The sequence below is a fragment of the Lissotriton vulgaris genome, chromosome 6, assembly GCF_964263255.1.
Source record: "Lissotriton vulgaris chromosome 6, aLisVul1.2, whole genome shotgun sequence".
Classification (NCBI taxonomy): Eukaryota; Metazoa; Chordata; class Amphibia; order Caudata; family Salamandridae; genus Lissotriton; species Lissotriton vulgaris.
The window spans coordinates 21,101,804-21,115,455 of record NC_141694.1 but is presented as its reverse complement, the minus strand read 5'-3'; the positions used below and the strand labels follow the sequence as shown (position 1 = coordinate 21,115,455).

General features: G+C 47.9%; 1 protein-coding gene across 1 annotated transcript in view; it reads right to left on the bottom strand.

Moving 5' to 3' along the window:
- The window catches only part of LOC147706719 (uncharacterized), an 82,571-nt gene that overhangs the window by 11,131 nt on the left and 57,788 nt on the right, over positions 1 to 13,652 (bottom strand). Inside the window, exons 4-5 of the mRNA XM_086925572.1 lie at positions 2,817 to 2,954; positions 2,647 to 2,735 (exon numbers count right to left, since the gene is read on the bottom strand). Coding sequence (XP_086781698.1) covers positions 2,647 to 2,735; positions 2,817 to 2,954 — 227 coding nt within the window. The remainder of the gene's footprint in view (positions 1 to 2,646; positions 2,736 to 2,816; positions 2,955 to 13,652) is intronic.

The following is a 13,652-nucleotide window of genomic DNA, read 5'->3' as shown; positions in this document are numbered from 1 at the left end:
GCAACCAACTTTGTGCAAATTGAACAGGCTCCTAGAATCTGCCCGTGTGTAGGTTCTGTGACTTCTGTGTCCCTGCAGTAATAAACCTTTGGTCTTTGACGCCACCATCGAGAAGCCCGTGTTTCTGTTTATTTGTGCACCGAGACAGGTAGAACTCAGGGGTCTTCGGGTGTTGTCCCTGACACCTCTGGACCTTAATTAAAAGTCCAGAACTCCACGGGAGGACAGTAGATTACTACTCTGGCCATAGATTGCTGGGCCGAGAATGTCAGGAGAAAACCCAGAATCTCAGTCCCCTCTGTTTCTGTATTTACTAAGGGAATACAGGAAAAGGAGTTCTTGTATACCATGGCTAATCCGCCGCCTCTCCCCGTGGGGCGGTCCTTCCTCAAAATCTGATAGCCCTAGGGAATCGCATTAGCAATAGTAGGATTGGACGCATCCATTAGCCAGATTTCCATGAGAAACAAAAAAATCGGTGGAGGAGTCGGCTAAAAAATCATTAATTTCAAGGTCATGTTTTTTTAAGGAGCGAACATTCAGTAAAGAGGCCCTCAGGAAGTTACATGAAGTGTCTGTTCTGATGTTAGGTGCAGTCGTGTCCATTTTAACTTTGCGCTCTCTGAGAGAAGGGCAGACTGTCCAGTTACAGTCTTTGCGCCTCAGGGAAAGATTGTTCCCCAACATATCTAAGTGAGGTCTGCAAAAAGTCTAGAAGGCAGTCCCTGCCATATGTGATTACCTTGGACGGCTCCAGAACAGACCCGGCAGCATCCCCGGCCCGGCCCCCTCCAGGACGCCGACGGGCGCAGACGGGCTTACCTTAGGCGCATTCGCTGCTCGCTCGCACAGCGTCCCATTTTTAAGGAGCCAGCATTGAACCACTAGACCGCACCATCGTAAGTGAAATGGTGGAATGCGGTCGAAGAGCGTAAAAGATATCAGGGTTCGATTCCCCCTCTCTCAGCCAAAATTCCCAAATAAAAATTCCCAGCACAGCAAGTGTTAAAACAACATTAAAATGATAAAAACAATTTCAATTAAGTGCACCGTGTTCAATTAGCAGCAAGTGAAGTGAGAAGCAGGCAAGGCTCGAGTTACGGGGTCGGCGCGCTCGTGCAGCGTCCTGTTTTGAAGGGGCCAGCGTTGAACCACTAGACTGTGCCTTCTGCTAAGAAGCTGTACCATGCAGATCACAAAGTGCACATAATGTAAATAGGTCAGTGGGTTGCTGCTTTGGTCAGAGAGATCCATTTGTTACTTGCAGTTAATAAGTTAAAATCCTAACATAGAACATTGAGCTATTAACGGTCATGTAAGAGCTGCATGCAAACTGCAAGGTATAAATTGGAGCATTATGGGTTTTTCCCCAGTCGTTGATTATCCAAATGTTGCAAAAAAGGGATCATTTGGGTAGAAATCAATTCTGATTACTAAAACGATCCCCCAACCATGGTATTACATTTTAAATTCTGACTTTGTGTTTCTACAGACCAATCTCTATTAAACTATGCTGCCTACTAGAATGTTTGTTATGTGTCTCCGACACCTTGTAGTCCTTTGTAACATTTCCTATATAGTGTTTACACACGTATGATTGATTGTCTCTGTGTAATATGTGTGATGTAAAGTGCTCTGACACCTTACACTAGTATTAGTCGTGCTGTACATTTTCTGATACTTTATTATTTTGACATTTTTACACATGCTAACAGTCTCTGCAAAGATTTTTCCTTATTAGAATCAGTGGCACATACAACTGTAGCGGTGAGAAAGGTAAACAGTCAACCTTTGCGAGGGCCCTCCACTTCACAGCAACACAAGTCACATTTATGAGTAACTTTTAATCCTTTTGAGCTATAAACAATTCATTAGTTAAAATTGTCCGATTATGCAGGAGATGATGTATTATGTGGCAAATATGGCAGAGCCATAATTATGTGGAAAAAAATCACGAACTAGAATATTTTGCTATTCATGCTTGAACTGCTCTTGTGGAAAAAGGGAGGAGAAGTGCTGATGACAGAGAAACCATGGCTAAGAGACAAATGGCTCGCCATTCCACTTTTGAGGATATTTGGGAGATTCTGTGATTGGAAACGTATTCATCTTTGTGAATGTATTTTAATGTCAATAACTCATATTAAACCTTAAATAAGCATGTGTATCCATTGGTTAAATTAAATAACGTAATAAGCTGTAACCGGTTAGTGAAATGGGAAACAAATATTAAAAATTGGGATATTTTGCTGTTTCTGCTACACCTCTGACTGCACCCACTGACTCAATCCACAGGTTATTCCCGCCCTCTGATTCTCCGCCCACAATTCCCCTACTTTTTTTCTCCCACTTCAACCACTGCTGCAGCCTGTGCTTGGCTACATGTCTATTATATGTACAGACATCTTTATGGTAAGAATATGTGTTACTCTTTGAGGTTTGTGAGTGGTCTCTTGGTTTCAGGAGGTACAAATGTATTTATAGATTTATTTTCATGCCTTCACTGCAGTCTGTGCTTGGTTACATGCCTGTCATCTGTACATACCTGTCTACAGTAATAATATGTGTTACTCTTTGCAGTTTGGGAGTAGGCTCTTGGTTACAGCCTCTACATATGCATTTATAGATTTATTATAATGCACTCACTGCAGCCTGTGCTTGGTTTCCTTTCTCCTCATTCTCATAGTTTACTGCAGGTTCATAGATGAATCTACGGCTGCCACCACGGGTCGCACCTGAAATAAGAGAATACATTATATCGCACCTGCTTTTTCACTGCTTTATACCTTGAAATGGGACTTTGAATAGACTCTTACCATTTGCTATCTTTGCGCGTCTCTCATAGAAGAGAACCACACCAAGGACAGCCAAAACAGCACCGAGAAGTATCCCTGAAGCCACCACCAAGGGGATCCACCAGCTAGAACAGGAGGCATCTGAAGCAGGAGGAGCCCCTGAAGAAGAGAGACAACCTGTGAGTGTCAGGCTCCTCCGGCTCTTGGCAGATGCAGGTAGAACGTAGAAAAAAGAGGAATAGCAAAAGGAGTAGAGACAAAAAGGTCTAAGAGATTCTTTAAACACACCAGTATTTTGGATTAAAGGTTCAGAGCTGGTTATCGTCACTCCTCAACAGCAGTATATAATTTGTCAAATTGTGATTGTTGAAATGATTTTAGGATTTGCATTATTATGGAAAATGTTTCTGAATACTTAATTTAATAATGGGTCCAGTCTGGTAATAATAACCTCACATGAACTAACTTGAAATTAGTTTAATATAATGTATAGCGGTGTGTTTATTAATGTACTTTTGTTGCAACATTCTGATGAAATGTCCATTTTATTTAATATGGATGTTGTTTTCTGCTCACTCCTGTTGATTGCCCCCTCCCACCCTGTTCTATATGTGTATCTTACCCTATGCAGCTTTGCACATGAAGACTAAATTATGTCATTTTAAATTTCCTAAATATGCATGAATTGTGAATAAACTTTCCAGTGTTTCTAACGTTGCAAGTGACCAAGGTCCTTCCACTGAAGTTCCATTACTGGGCTCTTCCGCGGGTACATAGTCCATTGTCCCTTACTGGGCTCATCGCTCTTCTGCTGGTGCATAGTCCATTGTCCATTACTGGGCTTAGCTCTCTTCCACTGGTGCACAGTCCATTGGCCATTACTGGGCTTAGCGCTCTTCCACTGGTGCATACTCCATTGGCCATTACTGGGCTTAGCTCTCTTCCACTGGTGCATACTCCATTGTCCATTACTGGGCTTAGCTCTCTTCCACTGGTGCATACTCCATTGTCCATTACTGGGCTTAGCTCTCTTCCACTGGTGCATACTCCATTGGCCATTACTGGGCTTAGCTCTCTTCCACTGGTGCATACTCCATTGTCCATTACTGGGCTTAGCTCTCTTCCACTGGTGCATAGTCCATTGTCCATTACTGGTCTTAGTTCTCTTCTGTTGTTGCATAGTCCATTGTCCATTACTGGGCTTAGTTCTCTTCCACTGGTGCATAGTCCATTGTCCATTACTGGGCTTAGTTCTCTTCCACTGGTGCATAGTCCATTGTTCATTACTGGAATTAGCTCTCTTCCACTGGTGCGTAATCAATTGTCCATTACAGGGCTTAGCGCTCTTCCAATGTGCAAACTCCATTGTTCATTAGGGATTAGCACTCTTCTGTCATAGTCTATTGTTCATTACTGGGCTAAGCATTCTTCCACTGGTGCATACTATATTTTCTATTAGTGGGCTTAGTGCTCTGCCACTAGTGCGTAATCCATTGTCCATTCCTGGGCTTAGCGCTCTTCCACTGTTGCACAGTGCATTGTCTATTACGGGGCTTAGCGCTCTTCCACTGGTGCACAGTGCATTGTCTATTACTGGATTTAGTACTCTTCCACTGGTGCACAGTGCATTGTCTATTACTGGATTTAGTACTCTTCCACTGGTGCACAGTGCATTGTCTATTACGGGGCTTAGCTCTCTTCCACTGGTGCACAGTTCACTGTTCATTAGTGGGCTCAGGGCTCCTCCACTGGGACGTAGTCCATGCCCATTACTGGGCTTAGGGCTACTAATGTGTGGCACTTTAAGTTAACAAACCCCCGTCAAATGATACAACAATGACAGTTCTGCAGTTCGGACCTTGGGGATAAGTAAACAGTACCTTTATCCACAGTTCTTAGTCCTCGGCGGGTGGAAGGTGAGAGTTTAGTGAGAGAGGGGCAGTGACATAATTGTCAGGGGCATGGCCCAGCCCAGTCTCTTCCGGGCTCTGACGCCCGGGCATGCCTGCAGCCGTTCCACACTGCGGGAGAGCTGCTCGGTATTCAAAGGGCCTCCTGACCCAGGTGAGCATCGTTGGAGGCAGGCAGAAGAGCTGCAGGGTTCACTGGGACCAGTAGTCCCGGTCCCCTGTTGAAACAGCGGTGGTGTGGCAATAAGGGAGAGGGAGCAGGTACCTTAGGAGCAGTGGTAGTAGAAGTTTTCTTGGCCTTTGGACAGTCTAAATCCCTTGTCCACTGGGTCTTTACTTTACATAAATAACACCATGGTTTCTTTTTGAGATTTTGGGACTCACACGCAAATGCGATTTTTGGGGCCCTTCCTTTTTATCTTTATACTTGTCCCCACCTTTATTCTGTGGTTTAGAAGAATCTTACTTCTTATGGTCACCTCCATTACCATGACTTTTCTGCTTGATCCCGGTGTGGATCCATTTGTCTGCCTTCTTTCCCGGTTCTTGGGAAGAGGTCAGGTCAGAGTCCACCTGGTACTGTTGCAGTAGTTGGTTCTGACAGTTATTAAGGATATGCTCCCTCATTATCAAATTGTACAATCCTTCATAGTCCTTTACCTTGCTTCCATGAAGCCAGCCTTCCAGATCCTTAATAGCACTGTCTACAAAGTCTACCCAGTCCTGGGTGTGTGCTTCTGGGTGTCTCTGAACGTAGTCCTATACAGTTCAGTGGTTAATCCAAACTCATCTATGAGAGCACTACTCAGTACTGAGTAATTGTCAGCATCCTCTTCTCTAACAGCAAGGAGCATATCTCTACCTTTGTTAGCAAAGGAGAGACACCTGATTGCTGCCCGCTGCTCTTGAGGGACCCTCTGTACCTTGCAGGCCCTCTCCAAAGCAGTGATCCATGTATGGATATCATCCCCCTCCTGGTAAAGAGGAACTATCCTGCTTAGGTTCCTACTGTCAAAAGAACTTTCCCTGAATCTAGGGACACTGTTGCTGCCGCCGTGGGACTCTAGTCCCCAATTCTTCCTAGTCTTCTGTTCTTCCAGGGACTCTTTTTCAAGGGACAACTGCTCTTGTCTGAGCCTCGCTTTCTCAAGTCTGTGCATTTGGTATTCCCTTTCCAAAGAGTTGTCCTCCTACTAGATATCGAGGTCCTTATGGAAGTGCCTGAAGCATTGGATTCTATAGAGGAGGACCTAGACCTCTTTGATCTGTTCTGAACCCTCCGAGGGGGAACAAAGGGAATGTCCTATTTGCCATCTGCACTATTTACCTATTCCCGAGGGGTCAGAGGGTAGCAGGTTGGGCTCATTTGATTCCACCTGCCCATACTCTGAATTGAGGTCACTAGGGAAACCAATGGTGCTCCCTCTTCAAGAGAATCTCCACCCACATGAGCCTGTTAATCTGCTCTTCCTGGATTTTGTCATCCTGACACAGCAGTTTAAAGAGCAGCTTCATGGTGGGGTTGCAACCTGTCTTTATCTTCCTAAGGCAACACAGGGTCCTTAGTTCCTGAAACTTTAGACCACTGTACTTAGAAGACTTGGGTACATTGATCTCCCAACTAAAGACATGGCTCTGGGTGTAGTGAGGTGTTGCACCTACCTACCCTTGTGGAAGCTAAACTCCCTGAGGTTGGAGAAAGGGTTGTGCCAGACTCTTAACTACTCAATTCTAAGTTCACTAGAACGTACTTATTCAAAGCTGTATTATATGTGCTTAATATTAGTGATTATTCCACACCATGATTAGCTGGTAAAACAATGCAGTCTTGAATCTCAATCGCTGCAGACTAGCATAGGAGGCTGGCTTAGTTTATGGTGCTCACTTACGGAAGTGTAGCACCCGGCACTAATCCTGACATCCCTTATGGTGATTTTAGTGGTCCTAGCAACCTTAGAAAGCTCTTTAAGTGGTAGCTTTGGAGAATAGCCTCCAGGCGTAGCCCAGAAAGAGTGCAAAGCAGCTTGTTTAACCAGAAAGTAATCTTACTTTTATGGATTAAATGAAAAAGAACCACACAATGTATTTATAAAAATAGATATTTCTTATAAGACACTCACTTACACATACAAACATCTCCAACCCGGAGAATTACACAATGCACACAATACTTTGCAAATAAAACAGGTAAGTAGCACGAATACACAGTGGTTGCCAGAGGGAGACCAAACCATACACTAAGATAGTGGGATGCAAACCACGACTCAAGTCAAGACTATACCCAGAAGATGTAGAAGTGCTGGGGACCCAAGAAACTACCCACGGTAAGTAACCAGGAACCCCACTGAGACTGTGTGCAGTGTGGGAAACTGACCGCATGCTCAATTCAAGTAAATGGGTAAGTCGTGGTTGCAATTTTAAAGAAGAAGGACCCTTCCCAGCAGTCCATGAAGAATCCCAATGGAAGACCAAATGTTGAGGAGCCACCCAACCAATGGATACCCTAGGAACCAGGACACCTACATCAGGGAAGCCGGGTACATAGATGCGAAGTGGCGTAGAAACCGCTGTCAAATAAATGGATGACTTCGGGAAGATGCCGCTGGAAAAGAAGGGGAAAGTGTCCGGTGGAACCCAAATTTGGATTCATGATGAGAAGTACCTGCAAGAGGAGGAGACAGAGTTCATAGCACTCAGAAGTGACCTTGAGGCATGGATGATGAATGCCCACCGATATCAGGTGTTGCAGGAGAGTTGACAGTGACCTTGCAACTGCAGCTGTGTGGACCAAGCAATGCTATGGAATACCAGGAGCTGTTCACAAGCTGGCCCACATCAGATGTCGAGAGTTGAGGGGTCGGTGTCTATCTGCAACACCAGCAAGCCTTGGCAACTGCAAACAACTTGGCAAGCAAAAAAAAGGTGTAGTGTCGGGATCAGCAAGGTCCAAGAGACTCACAACAAGCTGGGGAGTCAGAGTTGGCCCAGAGCAATCAGCGGATCCAACTGGAGTCAAAGAAGGCCCTCAAGAGGACCCACAGGATGGAGGTACTGTAGTCGCAAAAAGACCTCGAGCAGTTTGACAAAGACGCAGTTCCACAGTGCAAGAGATGTGATGAAGAGGAATATCTTGGTCACAGCAGATGATTGAGGTTGAGGCTACTTGGAGCCCTAAGATCTCTGAAGAAGACAGCCAATAAGCATTTGCAACGACAAGCTAGCGTGTTGCAATTTGTTTCAGTTCCTGCGTTTCCAACATGGGATACTGGCCTCAAACTCAGTGAGAAGACAGTGCACGCCTTGGCGGAGCTGAAGAACCACTACCTGTGTTGCTGAGCCTATCTGAGTCAGTGGGAGCCCAGGATCAGCAGACTGGTCAGGTTTGTTGTGGTGCCTGCAGATGCAGGGAAGTGACTCCTTCACTTCAAGGAAGATTCCTTCAGGTGTATCGTTGTAGTAGACAAGCAGGACTATGAGACCAGGAGCAGTATTAGTCTTCCCAGTTGCAGTCTTGGTGCCCAAAGAAAAGTCCAGGGAGGTCCAGATTGCCCAGACAGTCAAAGCAGAAGTTGTGTCAGATCTGGATCTTGTCCCCCAACAAATCTAGGGTTGCACCCACAGGTAAACTCTTAAGTACGCTAAGGAAAGGGCTGGGACGATTCAATTGTCCCTCCCAGAGGAGGGGCTGGACAGTGGGGAGGGTACTCCCATGTCCTTTGTCCAGTTTCACACCAGAGTGGGAGTCAACGGCTCTCAGAACTGGTTTGAACTGGCGTATGCAAGGAGGGCACCAAGTGTGCTCTTCAAGCATGAGGTTCTTTATTGATAGATTGAGGATTGAAGAGGAACCGTTAAAGGTAAAATTTGGGGTGATCTGAATTTCTGAGTGCCTACATTTTGGGGTGTTAGGTGCTGCTCCCCATACTAACAGGTCCAGCTCAGTGCTTGTCAGTCACCAAAGGGGACATGAAATTCATGCTTCACCCATGAAAATCACCTATAACATGCAACACACAACCCTTGTTACACAAGAAATGTATACCAAACTTCACTCTGACCTACCTCTCTCTGGAATGGAGACGATCATCGGGGTGGAGGTCCGGATGTTATTTCCACCTGCTTCAGGCGCTACAAAGCAATCAGAAATTCAATCTATAAATCCTTTGACCACTTAATGGTGAAGTGCATCACCAGGCCCTTTGATTTCTTATCCTTGGAAGCAATTTCCCTGCTCCATAAAAACCTTTCCATCACTCATTTTTGGTCCAACTAAAGGTTCCAGCCTCTATCCAGCCTAACAGTTCTGATTACCATCTGCAACAGTTGTGTGAATGACATACTGGAAACCTTTCTCAACAAGTAATCATATATAGGGAGGGCGCGATTCACAGAACTAACTTAAGACAAAATCCTAAACTTACAACTTTAAGGTATTCACAGAATGCACTTACGATTTTTGGTATTCACAGAATGAACTTAAGACAGACTTAAGACAGACTTAGTGTCCGGATCAGCAAGGTCCAAGAGACTCACAACAAGCAGGGAAGTCAGAGTTGGCCCTGAGCAATCAGGGGATCCAACTGGAGTCAAAGAAGACCCTCAAGAGGACCCACAGGATGGAGGCACTGTAGTCGCAAGAAGACCTCGAGCAGTTTGACAAAGACGCAGGTCCATACTGCAAGAGATGTGGTGAAGAGGAATATCTTGGTCACAGGAGATGTTCGAGGTTGAGGATACTTGGAGCCCAAAGATCTCTGAGGAAGAGAGCCAATAAGCATTTGCAATGACAAATTTGTAATGACAAGTTAGCGTGATGCAAATTGGTTCAGTTCCTGTGGTTCCAACGAGGGATACTGGCCTCAAACTCAGTGAGAAGACAGCGCAGGCCTTGGCGGAGCTGAAGAACCACAACCTGTGTTGCTGAGCCTATCTGAGTCAGTGGGAGCCCAGGATCAGCAGACTGGTCAGGGTTGTTGTGGTGTGTCAGGTGCCCCACAAGACTTACCTTTGCTTGTGACGCAATCCCGCAGAGACGACAAGACCACCCGTCCCTGTACCCACCTGACCCTTGTGGAAGGTAAGACCCAGCAGGGATGAGATGGACGCAGGGAAGGGAGCCAGGGCGTAGAGGCTAAATGATAGCGTGGAGCTGGCGGGGCGTCCCGGTGTCAACTGTAAAGCAATAAAGAGCCAGTTCAGAGAAGAAGCCAGATCAGAAAAGAACCACCCCACAAAGGCACACACAGACCTAGTATCCCTCTAAGAACTCACCAATGCTTCCGGGAATAGAGGTCCCCAGACAGGCTCAGCTCCGGATAAGGATAGCCAGGGTGAGGCGCTCCTGCGTGTTTCACCGAAGCCCAAACCAAAAGAAGCGCTCCTGCGCAGGTGCAAATGAACTAAGTCAAAACTGGTAAGCAAAGCGCTCCTGCGCGTGTAGCAGGGAATAGAGCTTAGTCATTCAACCTGTGGCATTCTTAATTAGTAACACAAGCTATATACAGGGCTCCTGTTAGCAGAGCTGTTTCCCAAGCAGCGCTCCTGCGCGGTGGCAAACCGAAGTTTTAAAGAAACAAAACCAAAACAAGCACTCCTGTGCAAAGGTCCAATAACCCCCTTCAAGGCGCTCCTGCGCAGCAAGGGTTAATGAAAACAAAAACAGGTACGCCCCTGGATAACCCAGGAGGAAAAACAAGCAAGCGCTCCTGAGCAGCGCAGACGTGACAGCAGAACAGCGCTCCAGTGCGGCGTGACTCTGTAAGTAACAGACGAGTCTCAGCAAGCACTTCTGCGCGTGTAGCAGATGAGACAGCAGAACAGCGCTCCAGCGCGGCTTGACTCTGCAGGTAACTGGCAATTCTCAGCTACGGCAAACAAAGTCCGCCTCACAGGAGCATCCAGGAAGGAATTCGAAGCGCAGAGCCGGCGGGAAACGCGATGTTTATGCGATTCCCCCGGAAGTGCTTCTGTGCTCCCAGGTTGCTGCCCAGGACTAGACCGGGACTCAACTTCTGCCCGGAAGTGAGTATTCCGGAGTTCTGTGTGTGTATTTGCGGGGATGGCCGGAAGCAGCAATCGCCGCGAACCGTGACAGCACCCCCCCTAGAACAGAACCCCCCCAACACCCCCGGAATTCAGAAAGGAGAGACAGGGCGAGGGCTCAGGGGATGACTCAGATGGAAGGCACGAACCAGGACAGGAGCGTGGCGCACATGGGATAAGGGCTCCCAGGATCGCTCATCGGGACCGTACCCCTTCCAGTCCACCAGGTAGAAGAGCTTGCCCCTAGTACGACGGGACCCCAAGATAGCCCTGACCTCATACTCAACATGGCCCTCCACCACCACCGGAGAAGGGGGAGATGGAATAGAGCCGCCAGACTGAACTGCACGCAGAAGGGAGACATGGAAGACCGGATGGATTTTCATGTGCGGAGGAAGTGACAGCCTCATGGCCACAGGGTTGACCACCTTCTCGATAACAAAGGGACCCACAAAATGAGGCAACAGCTTCTTGGGTCCGTGCACGTTCAGGTGCCGAATGGAAAGCCACACCCTTTCACCCGTGCGATCAGCGGGTTCCTCCTGTCTAGGAGGGTCAGCATGCGCCTTGTAGGTGTCCTTTGCCTTGGCCAGCTCGAACCGTGCCTGCTGCCAGAGCCCACGCAGTGACTCATGATAAGACCGCACAGTGGGCAGTTGGCTGTCCAGAGGCATCTCCCAGGCAGAGGTGCGGGGATGACGTCCTTGGAGGCAAAAGAACGGGGACATGCCATGGCTGAATGCTTGCTCTTATTGTACGCATACTCCGCCATCCATAGCACCTCGGACCATTCCTTCTCGACCGTAAGCAGCAAACAGCGGAGGAACTGCTGCATGGTGTGGTTTGTCCTTTCGGCCTGACCATCGGTCTGGGGGTGGTATGCCGAGGAGAGGCGTACGTCCATCTCGAGTATCCTGCATACCTCCTTCCAGAAGCGGGACACAAACTGCGAACCCCGATCCGTTATGACCACAGACGGGATGCCATGGAGGCGAACCACCTCTTGTACGAAGATCAAGGCCAGTTCGGCCGCCGTGGGCAATTTCGTCAAGGGTACGAAATGCGCCATCTTGGAGAGGTGGTCCACTATGGTGAGAACTGTGGTGTAACCAGTCTTGGTGAGCGGGAGCTCAACCACGAAATCCATGGAGATGGTGTGCCATGGAAACGGCGGTACAGGAATGGAACGCAAAAGGCCAACCGATGATTCTGATCTGTTCTTGCCTAGCAGACAAACGGCGCAGTTCGTCACATGGTTTTTTGTGTCGGTCACCATCGTTGGCCACCAAAACCGCCTCCGCAAGAGATCGAGCGTTTTGTGGTAACCAGGATGGCCAGAGAGGACATGATCATGGCACGAGTAAAGGGCTTTTTTCTGTCCAGGCACCCCTGGAAGGTACCTCTGTTCTCCTTTATACCGCGACCCGTTCACACACGTCCCGCCTTCTTCGTCTTCTTCCAGGACCACTGGATCGGACTGTTTCCTGTCTGGTTCCGCCTGGTAGACGGGATCCATAGATGCGACTATGCCCTGGAAGTGTTTCTCCGGTAAGATAGAGACAGGCTCGAGGTCTTCGGCGTCTTCGTCGGATTCAGTTAGTCGCGAAAGCGCATCCGCTTTGGCGTTGTCTTTCCCTGGCCGGAACGTGATCACGAAGTTGTACTCATTGAAGAACAGGGTCCATCGAAGCTGTCAGGCTGTGAGGGCACGTGCTGATCGTAGGAACTGAAGATTTCTGTGGTCTGTGTAGATGGTTACTGTGTGTTTTGCGTCCTTCAGGAAGTGGCACCATTCCTCAAACGCGGTTTTGATGGCTAGGAGCTCCCTATCAGACACGGTGTAGTTGCGTTCGGCGGGTTGGAGCTCCTTGGAGTAAAAGGCCACAGGATGCAGCTGTCCTGTGCTAATGCTCCTTTGTGATAGCACTCCACCTATGGCGTCCCTAGAGGCATCTGCCTCCACTACGAAGGGTTGCTCGGTGTCGGGGTGCACCAGGACCGGGGCTACAGTAAACCGTCTCTTTAGTTCCCGGAAGGTGTTGTCCGCTTTTTGGTCCCAACCAAAACGTACCCCTTTGCGCAACAAGCGTGTGATGGGGGCCACCATCTCGGAGAACCCTGTGATGAATCGACGGTAGTAGTTGGAGAAACCGAGGAACCTTTGAACCCCTTTTACGGACTCCGGGGTAGGCCAAGACAGGATGGCTTTCACTTTCTTGTTGTCCATTTGGATGCCTACCGGAGTGATGATGTGCCCCAGGAACTCAACAGATGTGACGTGAAAAACGCTCTTCTCCAACTTCACGTACAGACGGTGTTTTTTCAACTGTTGTAGGACAGAACGCACGTGTTGAACGTGCTCTCCGGTGGTCTGTGAGTAAATCAAGATGTCGTCTATGTAGACGATACAAAAGACGTCGATGTAGTCCCTCAACACTTCATCGATTAAGAACTGGAACGCTGCGTGGGCGTTGCAGAGTCCGAAAGGCATGACCTGGTATTCGAACAGACCGAAATTCGTCCGGAAGGCGGTCTTCCATTCGTCTCCCTTCCGGACTCTGACAAGATGGTAAGCACCCCGTAGGCCGAGTTTCGTGTAGATGGAGGCGTTTTTGATCTGGTCCAGGAGATTGGAGATCAACGGTAGCGGGTACCGGTTTTTCACGGTGATGGTGTTCATCGCGTGAAAGTCTATGCAGGTCCTCAGATCCCCTTCCTTTTTTGACACAAAAAAAGAGGAGAGGAAACCGGAGATCTGGAGTGACAAATAAACCCGTTGTCTAGGTATTCGTCCAGATGGGAGCGGAGGTGGATGTTCTCCTTTTCCGTGAGCGAATAAATCCTGCTGCATGGCAACGTGGAGCCGGGGATCAGGTCGATTCGGCAGTCGAATGACCGATGGGGT